General features: G+C 40.8%; 1 protein-coding gene across 10 annotated transcripts in view; it reads right to left on the minus strand.

The window, feature by feature from the left end:
* The window catches only part of meis2a (Meis homeobox 2a), a 145,284-nt gene that overhangs the window by 64,054 nt on the left and 58,017 nt on the right, over positions 1–23,213 (minus strand). For 8 of the 10 annotated variants that reach the window (XM_072458181.1, XM_072458172.1, XM_072458175.1 and 5 more), the window contains one exon: positions 22,334–22,479. In XM_072458181.1, the coding sequence (XP_072314282.1) occupies positions 22,334–22,479 (146 nt within the window). The remainder of the gene's footprint in view (positions 1–22,333; positions 22,480–23,213) is intronic. The other 2 variants (XM_072458173.1, XM_072458178.1) reach the window with 1 other exon arrangement.

Genomic DNA, 23,213 nt, shown 5'->3' on the forward strand with positions numbered 1-23,213 from the left:
GTCATCGCTACGGTTACGCCGTACAAAATATGACTTTGGCTCTCATACTTTTATGATCAGGATGGCAAATTAGAATTTTGTTCAAAATATCATGTCATTTGGAAAAACTATATTGTTTATAGGCCACTCTGAAGGCCAGATAGTCAGAATTCTGGGAAACGTTTGCGGCTCCGTCGCACAGAGACCGTAAATGTTATCCTTAAAATTTGGATAACTTTAGATGCCCCACTTGTCTAGAGGACGTACACCGATTTTGAGATTGGTGGGCAAAACTACGTTGCGGGAGCAATAGGCCCTCCGCCCTGCTGGGGCTCGGGCCTAATAATATTCCGATGCGAAAACAATGTTTCCCATTTTTCAAATATCATAAACTATACATTTTCGGAAAGCGCTCGCGCTTTCCTACCTCATGGTGTGGGTCCCTGGTCACTGACGGGTACTTTCGTTAATTTTGAGTGGGCTCCGCTCACTTTGTGTTTTTGGCCCTCTATACAGTAATAATGTTCAATTTTTGCATTACATGTTTATATGCACGGAACATGCAAGAGATGGGGAACTTATTCGTGAGGTACTTATATATGGGGTCGTCATCTCAGTGCTCGTTTAGTGCGCACTTTTGCACGGGCTTCGCCCGTTTACAACGGTAATGTTCCATTTTCCTACTACTAATTAGTATGCACGGGGCGTGCATGAGTGAAGGAGTGCGTTAGTAAGTGTTTGGAAGTGGGCGAGCGCTCCGCGCTCGATTTCGTGCGCACTGCGTGCGCACTTTCGCAGCCGTGCTTCGCACGGCCTTACGGGATTAATAGGCCTCTCGCCAGCTTGTGGCGCTCGGGCCTAATAATAATAACTTTTATTTATATAGCGCTTTTCAGTGACCCAAAGACGCTGAACATATATAAAAAAGGGGGGGGTATTTACAGACAGGGGGGGACAACACGTACAAAACACATTAATATACAGATAAAATGAACAAGACAGAAGAAGTAGAGAGAAAAAGATGGGGATGTAACAGGGGGTAGAAGTGTAGGCAATGGGGTAGAGGAGGCTAGGGGTAGGGGAGGTCATAGGCTTGGGTGAAGAGGTATGTTTTTAGGCGGGATTTGAATGTTGTGAGTGAGGGAGAGTGGCGGACAGGTTGGGGGAGGATGGGACATAACATAATTACTACACTTTTAATAGCGTTAATAAAGCATGAACAAATACTTAATTCTTAATGAACAAATTGTTTATTAAGCATGATTTAGGCCTACCAAACCTCTTAATTAAGTAGTTACGAAGATGTATAAGTGTGTAAGTATTTTAAAGTGGTACTAGAGTTATTTTCTAGAGTAAAATATAAGGGTTTATATAAAGCGTCTACATCAGGGGTGACCAAACTTTATTACTTGGTGAGCCAAAATGACTATGCATTATTGGGAGGAGGGCTGAACCTATTGTGTTTTTTCACATTAAACCTTCATCTACTAATATGTTTATGACTAAATTATGTTCAATTATTGTGCTTTTTAGAGGAATAGACTTGTATTGGCTCTTTTTCACCTCTTGACAGTCTTTTTAGCGCAAAAATGAGGGCAAAACGGATAGTTCGAATTAGATCACCTGAAGAGCCAAGTTTTGGGTTTGGGCAGGGCCGCTTCTGGCTTCATGGGGCCCTTATGCAAAATGCTGTTTGGGGACAGTTTTGATTAAGGAATGAATAGTTAAAACTATAAATGGTCATGCCATAGGCGGTACAATCATCACTTGTCTTTGTTATTTGTCAAACATGCTCTTATGCTATAGAACAACATGAAATGAGCCAAGATTTCCACACTCAAGATGCAAAACGCTATTGTTCGAGTATTATCTCGGTGTTCAACATATGTAGCAAGATAACAGACCAAAGTCAACAGCAAATGATCCGATTAAAAGTGTTGATTATAGTTTTTGCTTATTGCTTATATAGTGTACATAAGATTAATTTGAGTTAGCATTAGCTGTTGACATAGCTCGATTGAGAAACTTTTCACACCGTCTCACTCCAAAGCCAAACCCCAGTGACATGAACCATATGCTGGACTTGTTTTAACTTTTGCTTATGGTGGCCTGCTCTCTGACGGCTCTCTGTATATACGGGTGCACCCAGGGGTCAGTGACCTTTTGGGCCTAAAGCGAGGCCTGATGGCTCCCTGGCCCTGGATTCTGTTGACAAGCGTCTGTGTTCTTTTCAACAAGTCGCACCGAGCTTTCCCCCCCGCACATCGCTTCCCTTCTCAGGAATGTAACACAACCACTTACTGAGGTAACCCTAGCCCCTCCCCTACTCGCCATCCTTCATTTACAGCAAGGGAAATACGGAGGGAGGAAAGTTAAAGGACAAGACGGGGACAGCTGCGCCTCATCTCGACACCCAGTTTACGCCAAAGAATGTTTACATCAACATACTTCCTGAAAACTTTCCAAAACAAGCCGGAAAGGAAACATTTCCCTTTTAAGTCACATAGCTAAGTGTAAATTAAGGATAGTGAAGTTGTGTTGGATAAATATAGCACACATTGTTTGATTTTAATTTCACAATTGTTTTAGATTTGTTTAAATTTCGCAATCAATGATTTAATTCATTTAGTTAGTTTTTAGGTTGTTTTTTTCATTTTATGCCACACTGGAATATACTATCAATCAAAGGAACAACATTTCCATGGAAAGAAGTTTGGGTCAGTTTTGTGGAAATGGAAGTCCGCTCACTGTATGGATACTTATGCAATAAAAACATAATCAAATAACCTTATTTTAGTATTTTTTCTGGCAAAAAAAGGCCTGTGCCTTTAAGTATGCAGGCAACTACAGTAAGAGTACATAGTAGCGAACTTTTCAAAAAAAGACAACTCCAGCCTGCTTTCCTGCCCCTGAAACCCCATTGTTCTATGACTAGCATTGAAAGCCAACACATTTACGCAATCACCGTTGATGTGTAAATGGCACCTAACTATTGCTTCCTCCCTGTTTCCTCTTCTCTCTTTAGGCTCGCCTCTCCACCACAGCCTGTGGAATAATTAATGATGCAATTGAGGTGAGGAGCCGGACCAGCGGGGGCAGTTCCTGGATGCCTGGGTAACCGGGTTTTATGGAGGGCCCGGAAAGTAGACCGAGAGAATGAACGCAGGGTGACAGATAGTCCAACCAAGAATAAGACATAAAACAGTCAAGCGGTGGGAGAAGAAGGATTGTTAATGTCCCCACGTAGCAACTCTTTTTGGGTTCTCATCCGCCATCCAACCTTGGCTTTCATGCCTGACTCTGGATGATGACAAAACTGTAAAACGGGTTAAAAAAGGACAAGAAATCAGTTCCCCAAACTTATTCTCTGCCTTCAAAGGTCAAAAGGGCAAATTTTTTGTTGTTGTTTTCCTAGAGTTAAAGTGAGTAAGAATATTGTAAGTGTTGCCACCTAACCTAAAAGTTTGAATCCCGACTCTGACAATGTACCGTATACCCTCCGTTCTCTCTCATCCCCCAGTTCACACTGTCCTTTCCTGTCTAATAAAGCCTTCGGACCAAAAAAATCTTTAAAAAAGAGACGTGCGTGAATACTTTGAGAAAGCTTTGGTTTAGCGGGCAAAATACCTTACTGACTAAGCCACACATACATGGTTGTGTCAAAAAGTCAGCACATTTCAAACACTAAGAACAGAAACATGAGCTTTAATTGGCCTTTTCCTGCTGCTAAAAGTTGAATTGGTGCACTTTTGTATGAGTTGGATGAAGCACCACGACTATCTACTTCCAATATCTGGGACTGAACCGGCATCATTAGGGTTAGGGGGCAAATGAGCCAACTAACTGAGCCACAATCAACCTGACACACTGCAGTATAGGTGCACCAATCGCTCGAACATGGACATTCTCACCAGCTTTTATGGTGGGAAGTGAATGGACTCGGGAGTGACTGATAGTCCAACCAGGAATGAGACATAAAACAGTCAAGCATTGGGAGAAAGAAGGATTGTTAATGTCCTCAAGTAGCAACTCTTTTGGGTTCTCATCCCCCTTCCCCTGCCCCATCCACCCCTCCACCCCTCTGGCCCCTGCCTCTCCCGGGCTGATGGCGGGATCGGGGGGCCTGACCTGTCCGCTGATTGATGGTAATGTTTCAGGAAGTCATTTTCTTGGACAGCGCCCTGCCGCCTTTCAGCAGGGCCCAGTGCAGAGGTGAGCCCATCGCACCATCACACACACGCAATGCGCCGTCTGTACACTTTAACTCTTTGTTTGCACAGGGTAGATACACAAAGAATAAGTAAAAAGTGGGTGTTTGGTGAGTAAAGAGGTTTAATGCAATGTAAGTGAGGCAAAGGAATATTAATATGCACAAAACTAGAATTGAAAAAATATATTTTGGAAGCTAATTCTTAAATTCTTCATATTTGTCTACATTTGGTTACTCCCTTTTTCATCAGGGGTTAAAACTGGTGGCCTTAGGGTTCCTAGTCAAATGCTTAACCCATGACTCTCTTGGCCTAATGCACAGCCAATATATGTTGACAAATAGTGCAATCCATCAGAATCAGAATTATTTTTATTAATTTTGAATAGATTTTACACACAACATTACCAGAAGTACCAGAAGTGTCTGGCCAAATGTGTTGTTGTGTTTGTTTGCCGATAGGTACACCTAGCTAGAATGTGTAATTTATTTCCACAATATAGTTCTGCCAATAATCACATTACCTGTTCCTGGACCTGATCCTAGTCTCATCAAAAGTGGTTGGGGAAAAAAATGAAGCTAGTCAAAACGTGGTGCGGCTTAAGTTGCTTTGCTAGCTGGCTAACAGGCTAGCATAGCTGACTCCTTACTTCATGATAAGATCAAGGAGTTCAACAGACCCCAAGAACTATGTAGCCTGCTTTTCTCTCACGCTCATTCCACGGCATAATATTACCATGACGTCACTTTGTGTCTGGTTGTCGAAAATTGCAGTGGGTGAAGTTGTCGCCTAGAGTTGACTAAATAAATGTTTGCAGGAGACAAAAACCGGGGGCCATCTTGAAGTGGATCTGCCGAGTGGCCCCTAATTCGGCTTGCTGCATTACTGTCAGCGCTTACCACCTCCATTACGGCAATTAGGCGCTGCTTCCAACACTCGGAATGCCTTGCTTTTCCGGCGAATTGCTAACATGTGGTTCGTCTCCGCTTCATGTGTCAAAGCCTGGTTGTCTTTCCGTCTCTTTTCTTTTACAGTCACGCTCCTCCACTCTCCTCTCTTCCTTCCTGCGCACTCAACATTTATTTTCTTAATTCGCCTCAAACTGTGCCTTAAAGAGATCCTACTCTGTTTGAATCCAAATAACCGAAAATGATCCGTGAAGAGCTTCGCCGTTGCCGTTTTTCAATAGGCTCCATTAGTTTTTAATATCTAGCCAAAGAAAAGCAGGGGGGGAAGGAGGCATGGATATAATCAATGGAAAGGGGTTTGCTCGCCTATTAATCTCCCCCCAAAGGATTGTGGGTTAATGCACGTTCTCGCATAGGCAAACATGGCTGTGTGGCTGAACAGTCTCTCTGCCTGGATGGGCTACTTAATGGAACAACTCGCGTTTTGGCTGCAGAGATGGATGTCGTTCCCCCTGTGAAAAATGACTTCTCGATGTCCTGTTACAGCCAGACACACTTGATTCAATTCGCTGGAGACTCGACTAGATTGTTAACAATAGTGGTAAAAATAGAAACGTTGGAGTAGCGGTTCAAACCTAGTCCTGACCATGACGTACTGTCTTTGCGTCCAAAGGTATGACACGTCTCCTACTCAGTATGACTATGGTGTGTTGTGGTTGGAGTGTTGGCACAGATTGGCAGCCACTTCCATCAGTGACTATTAACATTACTAGTCAATTTATCTGCACATATATTACATTTTAGATCAGTTCAAGCCAAGATGGAGCAAAGTCTTTATAGTTTCATTACATTGTAATACAAAGCTCTTTGACACTGGATTTATACTTGTCATACTTGGTATCAGATCGAATCATCACTAGTTGAAAATGGAATTAACGATTGAAAACTAAATATTACATCTTTTAAGTCATCAAATATCACTTATGGACAAGAAGGGAAAACCCATGAATATACTGTTTGTGTAAAAAAGTCTTAAACATGTCTTTAAAAGTTGAAGTTTGATTCAACTTAAGCCTCACGCAATCCATGGTTCACCTCTGAGACCTGCCTGCGTCCCCCAGGTGAGTGCACCCTGGACAATGAGGGTGGCGGGCAGGACAGGCCAAGCATGGGCACTGGAGCAAGCGAGGCGCGTCCCAGATCCTATCGCCGCTCCAATACTGGCGCGAACAAGAGTCTAACTGATGTGGGAACAGGAGAAGAGCGGCGAAAGAGTAGAAGAGCAGACTACAGCAGACTGATAAAAACGGACAAGGGATGAGAGGGGCCGAGACGCAGCCACCTGGGGCATTAGCAAGTCTATCTGTGGGACAAATCAAATGAATCCAGGTAACGTGTTCCAACAGGCTGGACAGGCGGAAAAAACAATGACATAGTGTATCAATGTCTGTTTAAGGGGTATTGAGGATTTGGTGCTAGCAGAGGTGGAAACGTTCTTTTTCCTCAATAATAAAGCTAAATTTAGAGAGCTGGGTAGTACGCAGTTACATTTATTTGAGTACATTTTTGAAGAACTTGTGCAATCGTTTTCTGACACTCTGCTTTTTCTCTTTATGTGAAGTAACAATACTCTTACTTAAAGGTTTGGTGACTCTTACAACTGTGAGTGCGTCTAATGACAAAAGCTTTACGTTGCAAATATAGTAACATTATTTGTACATTTGGGCTAATTACACCTTACATTACATTACAATAACTCATAAATCATAAATTTTAAATACATTTTATGTCCAAACTGCTAGTCAGAACTCTATTTTTTTACTCCAACATCCTAATCGTTTGGGCCACAGAGTTTTACTTCTAATTGAGTAATTTTATATTAAAGTGAGTTACTTTTAACAAAGTTTGTACAAAGTTTGACTGCTCTTCTCACCTCTATTTACTATTGATAAATGCAAATGATAAAATTATTTGTATATTTAAAATAAAATCTTGTTTTTGAATGTAATTTGTATATGCACCAAACAAGTAAGACAATTCATAGTTTAATAAAGGTAGCAAAAAATAAATGATAAATAAATGCTTTATTAAGGCTTTTGAACGTGCAGTCGATTTGTACTCGGATTAGATTTGGGACCCAGCTCACAATAAGAATGCATGTATTGAAGTTATTTTTGAGCGAAATAAACACCTTTACATCTCAGTACCAAGAAAAGTGCCATAGTGCAGCTTTAATCTCAACCCAAAGAGGTGTCCTGAGTGAGCCAGAGCAGGGGGCAGGCGGGGGCAGGCGGGGCAGCAGGGATTGGGAGCGCAAACAGGACGCCTATAAGAGGATGAAAGCTTGCGCGTTACTACACAGGCTAATGTGGAGCGAGCTAACGGCTAGGTGTCTGCTGTTTGTGTAGGGAAAACAAGACTCTAAGAGGATTGGCCCCTCGCTAACCTGCTACTTATGGTTAGCCCAGATTTGCGGCGTTACGGAAACTGTCGAAGTGCCTCCGACTTGTGACTGAGTGTGACAAACGAGCACGGCGTCATTTTCAACGGATTATGTCTTTGAGCTGCACATTGCCCACAGTTTTGGTCATATTTTGATAAGTAGATGGAGTCTAATCAAGCATATCCTGGTGGAATTACTTGACATGGGAAAAAACATTGAGTTTCTGGTTTTGGATATTTGGACAAGCAAAAACGTAATAGTCTCTAAAACTGCTAAACATGAATTCTATACTATACGACTAGTGTGTAAGCAGTGTTATTTATTGGCTGAAATGTTGCGCGGTGAGTCTTTAACTACTCCAAAGCTTGGCTGGAGCCTTTATGTGGCGTGGGCTGCTGCCTCGGGGACACATGCGTAAAGCTTTGCCTGTGATCAATATTCAGAGATCCACATCTGGAGCCTGCTTTATTTAGATTGAAATATTTATTTAATCCAGACCTCTTTTTTTTCCCCTGGTCTTTATTCTCTCCATCCATCCAGCTTTTCCTTATCAGCGGCTTGAGCTGCTGGCTATCAGCCGTGTTCATCTGCGTAGCCTTACATGCTCCTGAGGCCATCTGGGTTTGAACAAATGTAAAACAGCCAAGGAGCACGGACTACTAGAAATGTTCAAGTTTTAATCCAGCTTCAAATGTTTTTCAGTACGTTTCGAGAATGTGTACAACGGTGAAGCAGTTTGTGTTGAAACTTTTAGTGCCTGGCAATTCAATCTGAATATTATTGTTTAATTTATAAAACAAAAATGATGGGAGGAGTGTCATGACTTATTATTTTTGCTTCAATTCCAAAGCATTTTTTTAATCAGACTTTATATTTAAATGGATTAATTATTCATTTTTTAAATGAATGATACAAATCAGTATGTAAGAATAAGTCTCCCTAGTAGTGTAGTAGCATAAGCCTAACTATTTAAAAAATTAAAAAATAAATCAGAATGAATTCAGAATTGTTAAGATATAGATTTTAAGACTTCAAATCTTGTTTCTAAATGCATACTGCTATTGTGTCCCTGGGCAATACACTTCCACCATAAGTGATACTGATTGTGTATTTATTGTGTATTGGATTGTGTATATATATAGATGAGTATTCTAGGTTGGGGCAGTGTTGACTTATGGGTAAATGGCTGCAGCGGAGTTGGGAAAGTCTCAGAGGGACTGGAACTTGGGGCTTGGAAAAAAGGGAGCAACAAATTGACCCGCTCGCTCAGCCCGGGTCTTTTTGATGTGGACCAGTCTCTCTCTCTCTCTCTCCTCTCTCTCTCTCTCTCTCTCTCTCTCTCTCTCTCTCTCTCTCTCTCTCTCTCTCTCTCTCTCTCTCTCTCTCTCTCTCTCTCTCTCTCTCTCTCTCTCTCTCTCTCTCTCTCTCCTTCCACATGTTCGGAAAGAGGAAGAGACAGAATATCAATGGTGTGCGGGGAGAGGTGAGAACACGAGGCGAGGGCTTCCACTTGTGAGGACCCCACTGCGCTGGAATCTCACGGCCGGCCCCTGGACGCCAAACAAAACCAGGAAAGGGGGAAAAAAAGAGCAAAGAGGAAAAGCGGCGAGAGAAAGTGTCATTGGAGAATACATGGACGATTAAAGGTTCTCATAAGGTTTTGTAAGTGCAATGTATTTGTTTCTCCATTTTATAATTTATAGTTGTATCGATCATAAAAGTCTTCCCTATACAGCAAAAAAAAATCATGTTTACAATAACAATATTTAGTTTTTGTGTTTGTTGTTATTTTGTTTAAATTGGAAAAAAAATCTGGTTTTATGAGTGCATGAGTGTTATTTTCTAGCTAGTTATCTTTATTTTACCAGTATATTTATTTATATATATATTTTTTTAACAATAGCAAAACACATTTTTTAAATTCGTTTATATTTACATTTAAATCGATATTTCAAGTTTACATTTTTGCGAGTGCATTCATTATATTGTTGTCTAGCCGATTACTTTTATTTTAAATTCATTTCTCTTTTCTTTTTTTTTTTTTCAAACAATAAAAACCATATTCTCTGGTACTGTGGAAGAAGGCCAGAGTAAATATGAAAATAAAAGAGAGAGAGAAAACTGCTGCATTGGGAATAGCTTGAAAGTTGCAGGTCCCAGGACAAGCCGAGCAGTCAAACACCAGGTCTGTTTTTGATTCTCGCTCACATCCTACAACATTTGGCTTTCCGCGCCGGCTGCCTCCCTCTCGACTGTACTTTGCTTTCTTTTCCATTTTTTCTTTTTTGTTGCATTTTCTTGCTGAGATGAATTTCAAAGGAGCAAACAGAGTCACATTGCCCTCCTTGTCCCTGTTCTAATAGTGGTTCACACAGTAGAAAAAAGGAATTAAATGACTTGAATTCAAAACGTATTTCTTGATTTCTTCTTACTTGATATTCTTTTTCCAGATACATTTTCTTACATTATTGAGACCAAAATATTCCCCAAAAAGTCAAAGATCAAAACTTCTAATCAAATAAAGGAGCAATACTCATGTATGAGTATATTTAACTACTTTTCATGTGATAAAGTAAGAATTGTTTTTCCCCAGTACAGAGATATTGAAAAGCAGCTTCCATTTGTCAATATGAGACCTCTGTGCACTGTTTGCATCTAATAATAGTGTTTTATTCTCCGCTAAGCAGGAATTAGTTAGCATTAGCAATGAGTGTTAGCATTCTATTTGTTAGCTTTACCATGCTCTAAACTATTAAACTCACATAAACTCATCATGGTGAATAATTACAATGCTCGGAATGCAATAGATAAGTGAACTTTAGACCACTAAAAACTGTTTAAAATGGTGGTTCTACAGCGCCTTTAATGCTGTGTAATATTATCTTTTGTGTCAGAAAGGGGCCTCCGCGTCCCACTACTACAGCTAATCGGGGAACGCTTGAGGGAATTTATTGAAAGAAATGGCTGTATGTATTTTTTATTGTATGACAAAGATAATCTCAAATGTGTAGAGCAGGCGACACAGGGCAGAATGTGCGCCTGCTATTTTAATACCCCGGCTTTACACTGGGGGCACAGACACGCCACTACATGGGCAGCAGTGCAGATGAAGTCATAGTATCAGTGTTATGGCTACAGCTGCCCAGGGAACGGAAATGGTAGGCTATTGTAGCAGGCGCTAGTCCCAGTGGAGGATACAGTAGTCCTAGAGTGTGTTTTTGAGGGTTCATATTGAAGGTACCGCACAGATTAGCAAACAGTGTTTTCAGGTTGGGGGGTAATTGGAGAGGAAATGTACCCATAGCCACAAAAAACATCAGAGAGTGAGAGAGCTAACCACTCTGCCATCATTCTGCAATGAGGAGGAAGAAAATGCTCATTCATTTATTTGTATATATTTGTTTGAAAGAAAAGGCAATAAAAAATATCCTTTACTTCAAAATAGTATTTTTGAATATTACTAACTAGGCGGAAAAATGTATGTATTATTCCGTCTTGATTATAATATATACAGTAATGATGTGCCAACGTCATCACAACTATTCATATCTATATCAGGTGCCTGCAAGTTTCTTTTCCCCCCAAATACAACATGTGAACAGAATTGGTGGAAACAGAATTTGGTTCATTTTTAAACAATTTGCAGCCGTCTAAATGTATTTTACACTTTTTCCTGCGATTACTTTGTAGATGCTTTCATATTTCAGAGCCCAAAGCAAAGTTTACTGGCACGGTGAAGCTAGCAAACATTAGCATGCTAACATGCACTTGTGCTTCACTGAGAATAACATTATATACACCGTAATTAGATGCAGACAGCACACAGCAATCTCATTTTAAGCTTAAGAGCTGTTTTTACAATCTGTACAGGGGCAAAATGATTTTAGTTTATGACCTGATGAAAAAGGGGTGCATCATCCCTTTATTACCTTATGTTGGGTATACTTTTGTATCAGTATGACTCTATGTCTAGCCACTGCAATACACAACCCTGTAGTAAACACACACTTTCCTTTGCGCATTCCACTTGCCAACAGCCAAATGCTATTGTAGTTCATGTGGCAACCCTGCGGTTCTGAAGGCTAAGTTTATAAATCAGCCAGCTTTGGTCGGTTTCCTCTCCACCACGGTCAGAGCATGTGCAGTCACCTCTTCAGGGGCCATTGGTACTCATGCTGGGGGCCCCTGGTCTCCCCACGCGGCTCCTCCGTACTTACATGCCCATTCTGAGAGCTAGCGTTGCGTCATGTTAGCGGTATTGTTTTCCTGGCTTTGTTGATGTGTTACTGGAGGGAGGATATTGTATGTTGTGGGTTGATCTTTGTTCTTTCTTCAGTAAACAATGAGAAGCCCTTTAGTGTGTTTAAGCCCACGTGGCTGAGCACGCAACATGCTGCAATAAGCTAAGCAGGACACAATGGATGAATTAGCGTTAGCATCTAAGCCAGTCGTGAGCACTTTTTAATAACTGCACTTTTATAGTCTTAATAAAGCATAAAGAATAGTTGATGAACAGTTTTATGGTAATGATTCAGGCTTAGTAACTACTTAACTATCAAAGTGAGGACAGTTGTCAAAGTGTAGAAATAATGTAGCTCAGTGGTTCTCAAACTGTGGTACGTGGATTCATCTGCAAGTCAAATATTTCCTGAAATCAAGGGCAATTTAATCCCAAATTTGTCTTTCTATGGGTTAATCCTTGTTTGGAAATAGTACAGCAATTACAGTCCTATTTCATATCTAGTTTAGCCTTAATATTGACCTGAAATTCTCATATTTTAGGCCTGGTTTGGATCTGGTCACACTCAGAAAGGGATTTTTTTCTTAGATGGTACTTATAATCATTGGGTTATGACAAAGTTGGGTAGTTTGAGTCTCACTGCAGCCATAGTATTCTGCCGATATCTTACTCATGTGGCATGTGTGACCTTTTGCTGTGCTATCAGTTCCAAGCCTGGATAAATGGACATCAAGTAGGGCCCATGCCATAAAACAGTAATAAACCACTCAGTTGCCTATTCATTGCACCTTATGTTGAGAAGGTGATGATGAGAGACTGTGATTCCGTTAGAGGAAAGTGAGGCTTTAAAGTGAATTAGGGGCAAAAGTGTAAAGGTGTGATGTCACAGCTTGAAATAAATTGTAGTTTGTTTTATTTGAACACTATAGCGATAAGGCAATGGAGAAGTAAGTAAGTAAGTTATAACCAATAATACTCATTGTAGAGTTGGCAAAGTGTTACTTTCTTTCACTTTACTTACTGCTAATGACATTCTAATAGGAGAAAAACTGTTACCACAACTGTAAATAAAACTGTTACTACAACTGTTACTACAACTGTTACTACAACTGTTACCACAACTGTTACTACAACTGTTACTACAACTGTTACTACAACTGTTACTAAAACTACTACTACAACTGTTACCACAACTGTTACTAAAACTGTTACTACAACTGTTACTACAACTGTTAATACAACTGTTACTACAACTGTTACCACAACTGTTACTACAACTGTTACTAAAACTGCTACTACAACTGTTACCACAACTGTTACTACAACTGTTACTACAACTGTTACTACAACTGTTACTACAACTGTTACTAAAACTGCCACTACAACTGTTACCACAACTGTTACTACAACTGTTACTACAACTGTTACTACAACTGTTACCACAACTGTTACCACAACTGTTACTACAACTGTTACTACAACTGTTACTACAACTGTTACCACAACTGCTACTACAACTGTTACCACAACTGTTACTACAACTGTTACTACAACTGTTACTACAACTGTTACTTCAACTGTTACCACAACTGTTACCACAACTGTTACTACAACTGTTACTACAACTGTTACTACAACTGTTACCACAACTGCTACTACAACTGTTACCACAACTGTTACTACAACTGTTACCACAACTGTTACTACAACTGTTACTACAACTGTTACTACAACTGTTACTACAACTGTTACTACAACTGTTACCACAACTGTTACCACAACTGTTACTACAACTGTTACTACAACTGCTACTACAACTGTTACTACAACTGTTACTACAACTGCTACTACAACTGTTACTACAACTGTTAATACAACTGTTAATACAACTTACTAAAACTAAACTTGCAAGAGTGGATTTTTTTGTTTTAATAATCTGAAATGTATTGGCTTGTTAACGCTACCTACCAACCAAATGTAATGAAAACATGTGATACCAACAAGGCAAGATATTTGAATTGTAATTTAAAGTTCATTCAAACATAAAGATAAGTAACTTTTCAAATACAGGTGTTTTTCACTGCTATAGAAGATTCCTTGAACTAAAAGTACCTTGGAAATAGATCATCAAAAGCAGCAATAACATCTTCATAGAGACAGTGTCACTTGCCTTGAGGACAAACGTTGTACATCAACAACTTGAGTCTGTTGGGGTCACTGGGGTCACTGAGCAGCCATGGCGACCACTTCTTCAGCACTACTTTCCTAACTCTCCCGTCTCTAACTTGTTTGGTCAACATTCACACAAAGCCGCGGTTGTTGTCCACATCTCCTTGATGACTCTTTTGCCCCCCTCCCTCTCTCCATCGTCAGGCCGATACCCGCACGGGGCAGGGGCGGCGGTGAACCCTAACATCGCCCTGGTTGCTAAGGGTGACTGGGCGCTGACTTTTTGGGCTCCCAGGCAAACAAGTACATGATGGATTAGTTTGTGTGGGGCTCCTGCGTGACCCCTTTAGCATTAGCCTCCTTCTCACCCCGCCTATAGCTTCCAGTCCTCCGCTCATTTCAACCCCTCCAAGGCCTAACTCAGACTTAACAAGCGGAGGAAGCGAAACGCAAACAGATTTAAGTTGTCAAACTGCAAATATTAGTTTTTAAAGGGATTTTGTGAATGGGATAAGCTTAACTCTTGCTGTCTTTCAACAACCGATTTGCCAGATCAAGTTGAAATCTTGATAACAAGAAACTAAAACAGAAAATAAAAAAAACACATTTAAAATGGACAACAATTTGCAGTCAAAGGCTGTAAATTAAGAAAAACAATTATACTATTTGATACACTTTTCATACATTTTATTTATTTGAATTATTGGAAACATGTTATAGTAACTACACTTTTAATAGCCTTAATAAAGACTTTAATTTAAATTTTAATGAAAATACAGTGAATGAAATTTAAGTAGTTACTTAGTCTGAATCATTCATAATATTTTTGCCCAATAATATTTCAAATTAAAAGTTTACAAGAAAGTTGCAGAGAGTAAATTTTGCCTTGTAGTTCATTTTGCTCGCGTGTGCAAAAAGTGAAAGTTTACCTACAACTTCAAACCAACAATTGTGATATGAAAAACTAACTAACAATATGGAATCCAGCACTTGCGGCTCCCTCCCAGTCCCAAAGAGCATAAAGTCTAGTGTTTCAAAGTGTTTGCAGATGTCCCCTTGTTAAATGCCTTGTACTCCGCTAACAAAGCAGGATTAGAAGGACTAGGGAAGCTTAAGTAAAAGTGGTGATGCTTTCTGGTCACAACTGTTTAGTCTAGCCGTGCCACATGCCCTTTCCTTTTCCAAAAAGTGTTTACTGGGCGCACACAAACATCCGTTGCTATGGTTTTTACGTTGGGTTGCTGGGTTGGGTTTGGAGTCCGGGCCCATGGCTGCAACTACCTATATGTTCGGAGAATGACCCACGCCAGTTCTTTTATGTCCGTCTATAAAGGGGCCGAGCGAGAGAGCAGCTCCCCTCGGAGGGCTTCGACCTGGCGATGACACCCCGCCGTTGCCATGGAGACAAATGCTATGTTGGGTGAGAGATGGATGGGGTAGGGGGTGTCGGGCTCTGTCACTAGTGTAGCTAATGAGGCTGGTTTCAGTGCACTTTGGTCTTGAACTACGGTAATGTTACTATAGTAATAATCGTGGACACTCACATTTTCTTTACATTCCATTATTCCTTCATTCCCAGTCACCATAGCTGCCCTGAGGCTGATGAGAAAGTTGTGGCTGCCATCGTCCGGGTTTAGACTTTGTGGAGAGTGCAAGATAAAACTTGGTCTATACCAGGACTATAGTCAGTCTACTCCGATGAAGTGTCTTGCCTAGTGACACGTGAACAGATAACAAACTCAGAGCAAAATTCACATTCTTCTGTACTTGATCAAAAGCTGTAAAATGCTGTACATTTATACGTGCTAAATTGTATCCGCCTTTACAGCCACTCTTGTAATCACGAAAATGGACTGCAGACCTGGTTTAACTGTCCTAAAACTTCACTTTTTTAAGCTTGTGGTTCAAGGACTTTCCAATGAGCAGGGGATATATAATTTCCCTCTGAGCCGCCCCTGGGACCAATACACCTGGCTTAGCAGCTTAACAGCCTTCCCCCCAAACAGCAGGGCCAAAGGGTGGAGAGGCGCTAAACCTGAGACCATTGAAGCCCCCTAGCTCCCTATAGTCACTGACCACTCTTGTCTTAGCTCCTCAACACCTTCCATTCTCGCCGTCCTACCGTCTACCTAACCTGCTTTTGCTTTCAAAGAGTCCCGTCCAGTTTTTTAATGGCGCTTGTAATGGGACAATGTGGCAGATGTTCACAGAGTTCCTTTCACCAATCGTGATAAAAGATAGAGAAATGAATAAATAAAAACATTCAAAGCATTCTATAATCGAATGATAAATTATTGCAATACATTTTCACATCTTATAATCATCCAAATATTGAAGAGGCTAATTCCCCCTTTATCCTGCCCGTCTCCTCCTCACCCCCCCCTCTGCCTCGAGCCTTACGTTTCCCTGTATTTATTTTCAATGGCTTGGCTGGGCCAAAGAGTAGACCCGGGCTCGCAGTGATATCTTTGTGTCCGAGTGCTTCCTGTTTTCATTGCGCGGGCGACCCTTGTCTTTACAGGGGTGAGGTCGGGCTAGCGGGGAGCCGGGGGAAGGAAGGCCAAAGGGGGGGAGGGAGAGAGAGGGGAAAAGCAGCACCCAAAGGCTAATTGTGAACGTGAACATTTGCTTTGGGCCAAAACAAGAGGGCAGCAGAATCTTTTTGAGGAAAAGAAAAAGACTCTGGGCTTTCAATCAAATCACCGTAAGCATTGACTGTACAAAACTAGCAAGTGGATTAGGGTTTTATGAATTTGAAAAAGCAAAATAACTGGACTGATTGTGCTTAGGTAGTTTTACATATAGAGGAGTAGGTTGTACTGAGATGTATGCAATATTACAAATGTTTGCTTGGAATAAGTTTCCCCTGATTCCAAATCCTCAATCAAAACCCTTTCTTTTTGATCATTTTTTGTTGTGTTTTTTGTGTTGTTTTTTGAATGAAACTTTAAGAGATGTGTAAGACTATGAAGCAATGTTTCCCTTCCCTTCCACAATACTGAGAATATATTAACAATGTCAACCTTAAACCACTTTTGTTGTCATGCTTGAAACAAATCTTTCCATGTATGTATTATTTGACATGTTAAAGTTGCAGACAATATTGCTTATAAGACTTTTTCATTTTGTGTCTCATCCCCCAAAATACTTCTAATCTTATAAACTGCACTTGTCCATTTCGCCTCTAACCACGTTCCAGTTTACCTTTCTGATAAAATAAGCTCTACATAGTATTGAGAAGCTTACGTCCACAGCCTGGGATTTCCCTTGGCCTAACGTGACTGGAAAGTATCCAGAAGTCATGGGCCTGGAGGGGAGGGCGAGTAGGGGAGGTGAGCGGGATCCAGCCTGACCCTCTCCTGCCAGCTCGCCCCGGCTGATCCACCCAGCCATGTGCCAATTACACAGGTGGCCTGATCACGTGTGCTCCTGCTGAGTACATGCACGGAGGTGAAGAAAGAAGAGCTGCAGGACGCCACAGCCAAGGTGCAGGGAAGGTGCTCGGATTGTGGTTGAAAAGCGGCAAGCAATTTTTACAATTTTCTGGTTGATAAGTGGAAAAATGCATGAAAATTACAGCAGAAACGAATGCCAAAATCATAACTTGTGTCAGTATTGCATAATGGTTCATATTTTGACTAAAAATCATGAACATTTGAGGATATTTTTAGTTCAAGTCGTGGTTTTGTCTTTGTCTTTGACTAGATCTGAGTTTTTAGTTCCCGTTTAGTCCCAATTTCGTGGAATTTGTGCAAGAGTGAATGCAGTGACTCTATACAATTGTCATATTATGTGACCATATATATAAATCCATAATCGACTTCTTTCTCTCATCACATCAAAATTGGGACTTAACCCGCAACTTAACCTGGACTAAATTAGAGCTAGAACTGGACCAAACCAAGTCCACATCCAGACTGAATCATGACCAAACCAGAACAATTGTAAACCCAAAGTAATTGTATGGAATAACCTAACAAATGTTGTAAGTTTCTTGCTGAAAGGTCGAGATCAGAGTTGACGTCATGCTCTGTCGTTTCCTATAGCCTCCTATGTCCAGCCATTTTGTGGGGTCAGTGCCGTCCAGAGAAAGGGGCTAAAGGGGGCAATTTTGTTATATTGAATCCAAAAGCCAACATTTGTTTCTATCGGCCTTGTTGTTTTTTGAGCTTGGAGGGGGGCTTTTCTCTTTTGAGGTTTTCAGTCGCCTGGACAAAAGCTGGTGGTTGAGAACATATGTAGAGACCCCCCCTCTCTCTCTACTCCCTCACCCCTAGTTCACACTCAACTCTCTCCTTTTACTTCATGAATGCAGCTATTGGCCATTCAGAGGCCGCAAAGTCCCCAAGAATTCAACCTTTTTTTTGGGCACAAACGGGTCCGGCAATGGAACGTACATTTGCTTAACAAATTGAAAGAGGGGGGGAAAAGAATAGTTAATGGGTGTGAGGGAGAGTTTATGGGTGGGAGAACAGCATGGGGATAATTCAATTAGGAGAAATGAAGGCAAGTTAGAAGAGTAGGATTATTTTTGTACAGGGTCGAACACAAAAGACAAACAAAGATGGAGGAGATTCTACAGACTGGGGCTGCGATAATGAAAGGAGTCTATAAAGTGCAATGGGGTTTTCTACCTCAATACTTTCGCACACTTTCAATTGGATTTTAAAACAATTCTAAAGAAAATTGCGCCTCCAAGCTGCACACGAAACTGGCCTTTTTCTCTAAAGCTGCACCAAAAGAAGTTCAATGGAAACACTTTCATTTTTGATTGGACAAAATAAGGATTGGCAGACTGAAATAATTTGGTCTGGATTATTACGATTTAGCCAGGACTTTGTCAGGTCTTATAAACTAAACCAAGACTACACAACTAGAACCAGGTCTAAATTGGAAGATCTTTTCTAGAACTAATCTCAAAAAGACAATTGACTGATGAGGAACGACGATGAGTTCATTTTTCCCATTTTTTCCCACAAATGAACAGCCCTAAATGTTATAACATCTTAACTTCTCTTTGAATCATCGTGGCAATTACATTTAACACACTTTTTAACCCATAATAAGCAACAATTTACAGATTCCTCTTGCTCTTGCTGCCAGAAATACCAATTAGCTCCCAACTATTTCAAACAAGACCAATTTTACAGCCAACCAGATTGTAAACAAAGCTTTGCCGTCCTGATTTGATTTGGCCGGCGAGCGAACGGTGGAAGCGGCAAACAGCTGCGTAGTCATTTGGATAATGATGAGAATAATGCGCGGGGCAGCAGGAGCTAAACTGCGGACTGTGGCGGCGGTTTTTGGTGTGGCTTTACTGTCGGAGTGGTTGGAGAGGCTCGGGGCTCGGCTGTTGAAGCTTCACTGCCCCTGAATAGATAAAAGTGATTAAAGTCTCCTGATTATCCCCTGACCAATATGTAATGCATTTAGAGCCCGTTCAATTAAGCCGTGTTTGCTGGTCGTTCATTATACGGGCTTTGGGTTCGGTAATCCGCTGCTTTTGTGGGTCAAATTTAGAGAGGAGGGCCTGGAGAGGGTGGTTGGTGGGTGGATGGTGTGAATTTTCAGAACAGCTGGAGCAAATGTATAATGACTAAGTTTAAGGTGAAGACGTGCTTTGATATTTGGCCAGTGACAGGGAGAGGTCTAACCATACAAGGCCCTTATGCAGAGCCTTTTGGTTCCTGATTTGTCAATCGTTGGCAAATTTGAACAACTTTCAATTCAATTTTGTTTCTTTAGTGAAGAAAATATCAAAAGTAATAGTATCACAAAGGAAATAAAGTAGATTAACTGAAAAAGCTAAATGGCTAAATGTTTGTACTGCTGACAGAATTAGTATTGACATTCACATTTAAAAGTCATCTTTGAGAGTAAAGAAAGTAGTTCACAAACATTTTGAGAACTGAATTGAGAATGTTTTTCGTTTCTACACTGGCCTTTTCTAAAAAGCTGCACCAACAGATGTGAGAAATAACCAAGACTAAACAAGGCCTACATTTACAGATTACAGATACCTCTTAAATGCTCTTGTGGAGTAAAAGTAAAAAGAATCCACCAACTACTTGTGTTACTTTCCACATCTGTCTCTTGGTCTGCAGGGATCCAGAAGATAATGACACAATAATATTAACATAACTGAAAGCGTATTTTCACATAATACCATATCAATATTGAATCACTTTCCTTTGCATCTACTGTATGCACACATGGACAATTGGCTAATCTAGCTACTTCTCAAAGATCTGGGCCCAACTAATTGATTTGTAGTATCGATCAAATGCAGCGGACAAATTCTTTTTACAGAGAGAGTAAAGTACGTTTGTTCAATGGTTTGTCTTCGTCAGAGATGTAGTAATCAAGCGATAAACCCACTCAACCCTGTATGTCTGGATCGCCTCTTTTCTTTCCTTTTCGTGCGCGTGTCCCTTCCCCCCCTTGTACATTGTCCCCGCGTCCCCGGGACACGGAGCAGCTCTGGTGTCCTCCTGAAATCTGACCTCCGCAGCAAAATCAATACAGCACGATGTTGTGATCATGTCCCAACATCAACCAGGGCGGGCGGACAAGCTCTCCTTTTCCTTCTGCGACACAAACCCCAAGCAAGACGGCGATATTGTGGACTAAAGTAAGAGGCTGCGAAAGTGAAGGTGTCTGAAAATAAGCAATATAAAGCACACTTGTTAAACGTTTTGTATCTATGTAACAGCGACAGAAGATGAATCCTGAATTCATGTTTGTGATTTGTTTTGCCCGTCGTCTGAGTAAAACCAGGTGAGCTTTGATTGATGGCTAAACCCTTTGCTCACTGTACCACTGCTGCATGCTTCTATTTATGTTTCAAACGTACTATATAACCTAAGCTGCAGTCCATCATTTAAATCCCTAATTCATGTATAACTGTGAAACGTATTGTCATTTAACCAACCACTACTTTTTCTTGTAATTTCATAACTTTAACAGCTAATTTACGTGTAATTTTTCAACTTTTTGCTTCATAACTAACTGTACCACTGCTGCATTCTTCTATTTTGGTTTAAATTTCACTATTTAATCCCTAATTCAAGTATTTATATATCAAATCAACATTTAGCACAAGAACACATTAAAAAACTAACAAACTACCGCTGTCGTATTTTGTTGCCCTTTGCTACAAAACTATCATCCAAATCTGCAACTTTCTACATAATCTCTTAAACATATTGAGACAAAACATATCATGCACTTTTGCTAATGTAGCTAAGGAAGCTTTTGTGAAACCAGCCACATAAGATCCAGTGCAAAGCAAAAGAAAGGTTGAGTGAGGGTGGGAGGAGCTTTAAATAGAACAGTGATTCAGTGAACAAAGTGCTTAGACAACACGTCCCATGAACCGCTTCCATATCATGCTCCCCAATTATTTCACACTGACCCCATTCGTTCAACGGCGCTGTGGCCCGGACTAAATGGGTGCTTCTTCTCATACTGCAGAGGGTGTCAGGCCTTGTTTGTGCTATTGCGTCTTACTCGGAGTGCTGACGGGAGCAAACACGTCTGCCGTGATTAGCTTGACCTGGTCAGTGTGCCCAGCTGACAGGTGTCCGACAGGTGAGCCCTCTATCTCCTGACAACTTTGTGACAGGTGTATGGAAGGGCTTTGGAATCCACAGAGATTTTTGGGGGATTTCTGTTTTCCCCAAAGTGTGGAAATACGTTTCCAGCATGCATTGTAAGATATAATTGCATGCTAAGAAAATAGAAAGGTGTAAAAGTAGCTACAAGACATTTTTTTGGGTTTTATTTCCTAATATTGACCCAAAACCTAGAAAAACACAGCCTTTAACAAATCAGATTTTACACCCATTTATTTCTTAAGGCGAAACTTTACATTCAAAAGTAAGTTTGTTTCACTTAATCAACTTTGAAATTAGAATGTCAACTAAATTAAGCACGACAGTTAAACCTTGCTCTATCTATTACATGATTACAAATGTGGAATATATTATTTTCTTACATTTATGTGAGTAAACTACAGAAGAATTTTCTAACTGATATTTCTAAAGCAATATATTTTCCTATTCACCCGCAATGTCTCGCCTCAAAGGACAAGAATACACAGGACAAGACAAGGATTATTCAAAGACTAAACCAGAAATACATCAATGTTGAGTAATAGAAGACGTCCTCCTCCCACAAAGACTGTTCGCACTAGTCTTTGTTTGGTTTTGTTGTGTTCACGTCTTTGTTTAGTCCCCATTTTGATTGTGAAGTGTGTTAAAACGAACCCCGTCAAACAGAAACAACGCTTCCATAGCACAAACCTTTCACAGATACTCGGGGCACATCCAAACTCCTCACCAGTCAACTCCACACACACTGTCCACACCATATCATCAGCTCTTACCGTGAGATGCTGGAATAACCACGCCCGCATGATGTTGGTTGCCACTTTGGGGAAAATGCCGCGCTTTTTCTGCCTCTTCTTATCCTTGTCGGGGTCGTCGTCATCTCCTGTGCCGGGCGACGCAACGCTGTTGTCTAGACCATCTCCTGGAGGGAAACAAAATCAGCATTAAAAACATCCCCGGCTTCGCCAATCGGATTTCATAGTGCAAAGTAGGAAAGAATTGTGATCCAGGCAGAAACGCAAGGCTTATGATGGGTGGATAAGTGGACAAAGACAATGGATATGTATGGTGGAGTTTTAGAGCTGGGGCTAACACTCGACTAGACTTCATGGCAAGAGTAGGGATTTAAAGGGCCTTAGATGGATGCTATTGCTAAGATATGGGGGGTTTTGGCTGTAGCCCAAGCATGAATCACTGGGCTACGAGGGGAATTGGAAGGAAATAGATCTAAAACTGAAAAATCATAGTTTGACACTTAGGTGAAGAAATCTACCAGCTACATAACACTTGGCACACAAACGGTCAATATTCAAGTACAAGGTCCAAACAGTTGAAATCTTAACTGCTAAACCAATACAACAGTCCCATGCATTTCAGATGCAATGAACTTCTTGAGGCGTAGCTCAAAAACGTGGGACGCAAGTCTCACACTGAGACAGAGACAAAGATGGAACTTACGACCAAAGACAATCTGCGATTTGTATTATGCCTGTCTGACATTTTGGAAACTCGGTCGCTGAGTGAGTCCTCTACAATTTGCACCTAAAGACCATATCTGTCCAACATGTGACCAACAATCAACACTCAAAGCAACAGCAGAAAAACTCAGACTGTTTACTTTTACAAACGCCAAACCTCTGCTAGCATGTCGTGCGC

The sequence above is a fragment of the Eucyclogobius newberryi genome, unplaced genomic scaffold (assembly GCF_026437365.1).
Source record: "Eucyclogobius newberryi isolate DKJ021-1_F unplaced genomic scaffold, fEucNew1.0.hap1 SCAF_21, whole genome shotgun sequence".
Lineage (NCBI taxonomy): Eukaryota > Metazoa > Chordata > Actinopteri > Gobiiformes > Gobiidae > Eucyclogobius > Eucyclogobius newberryi.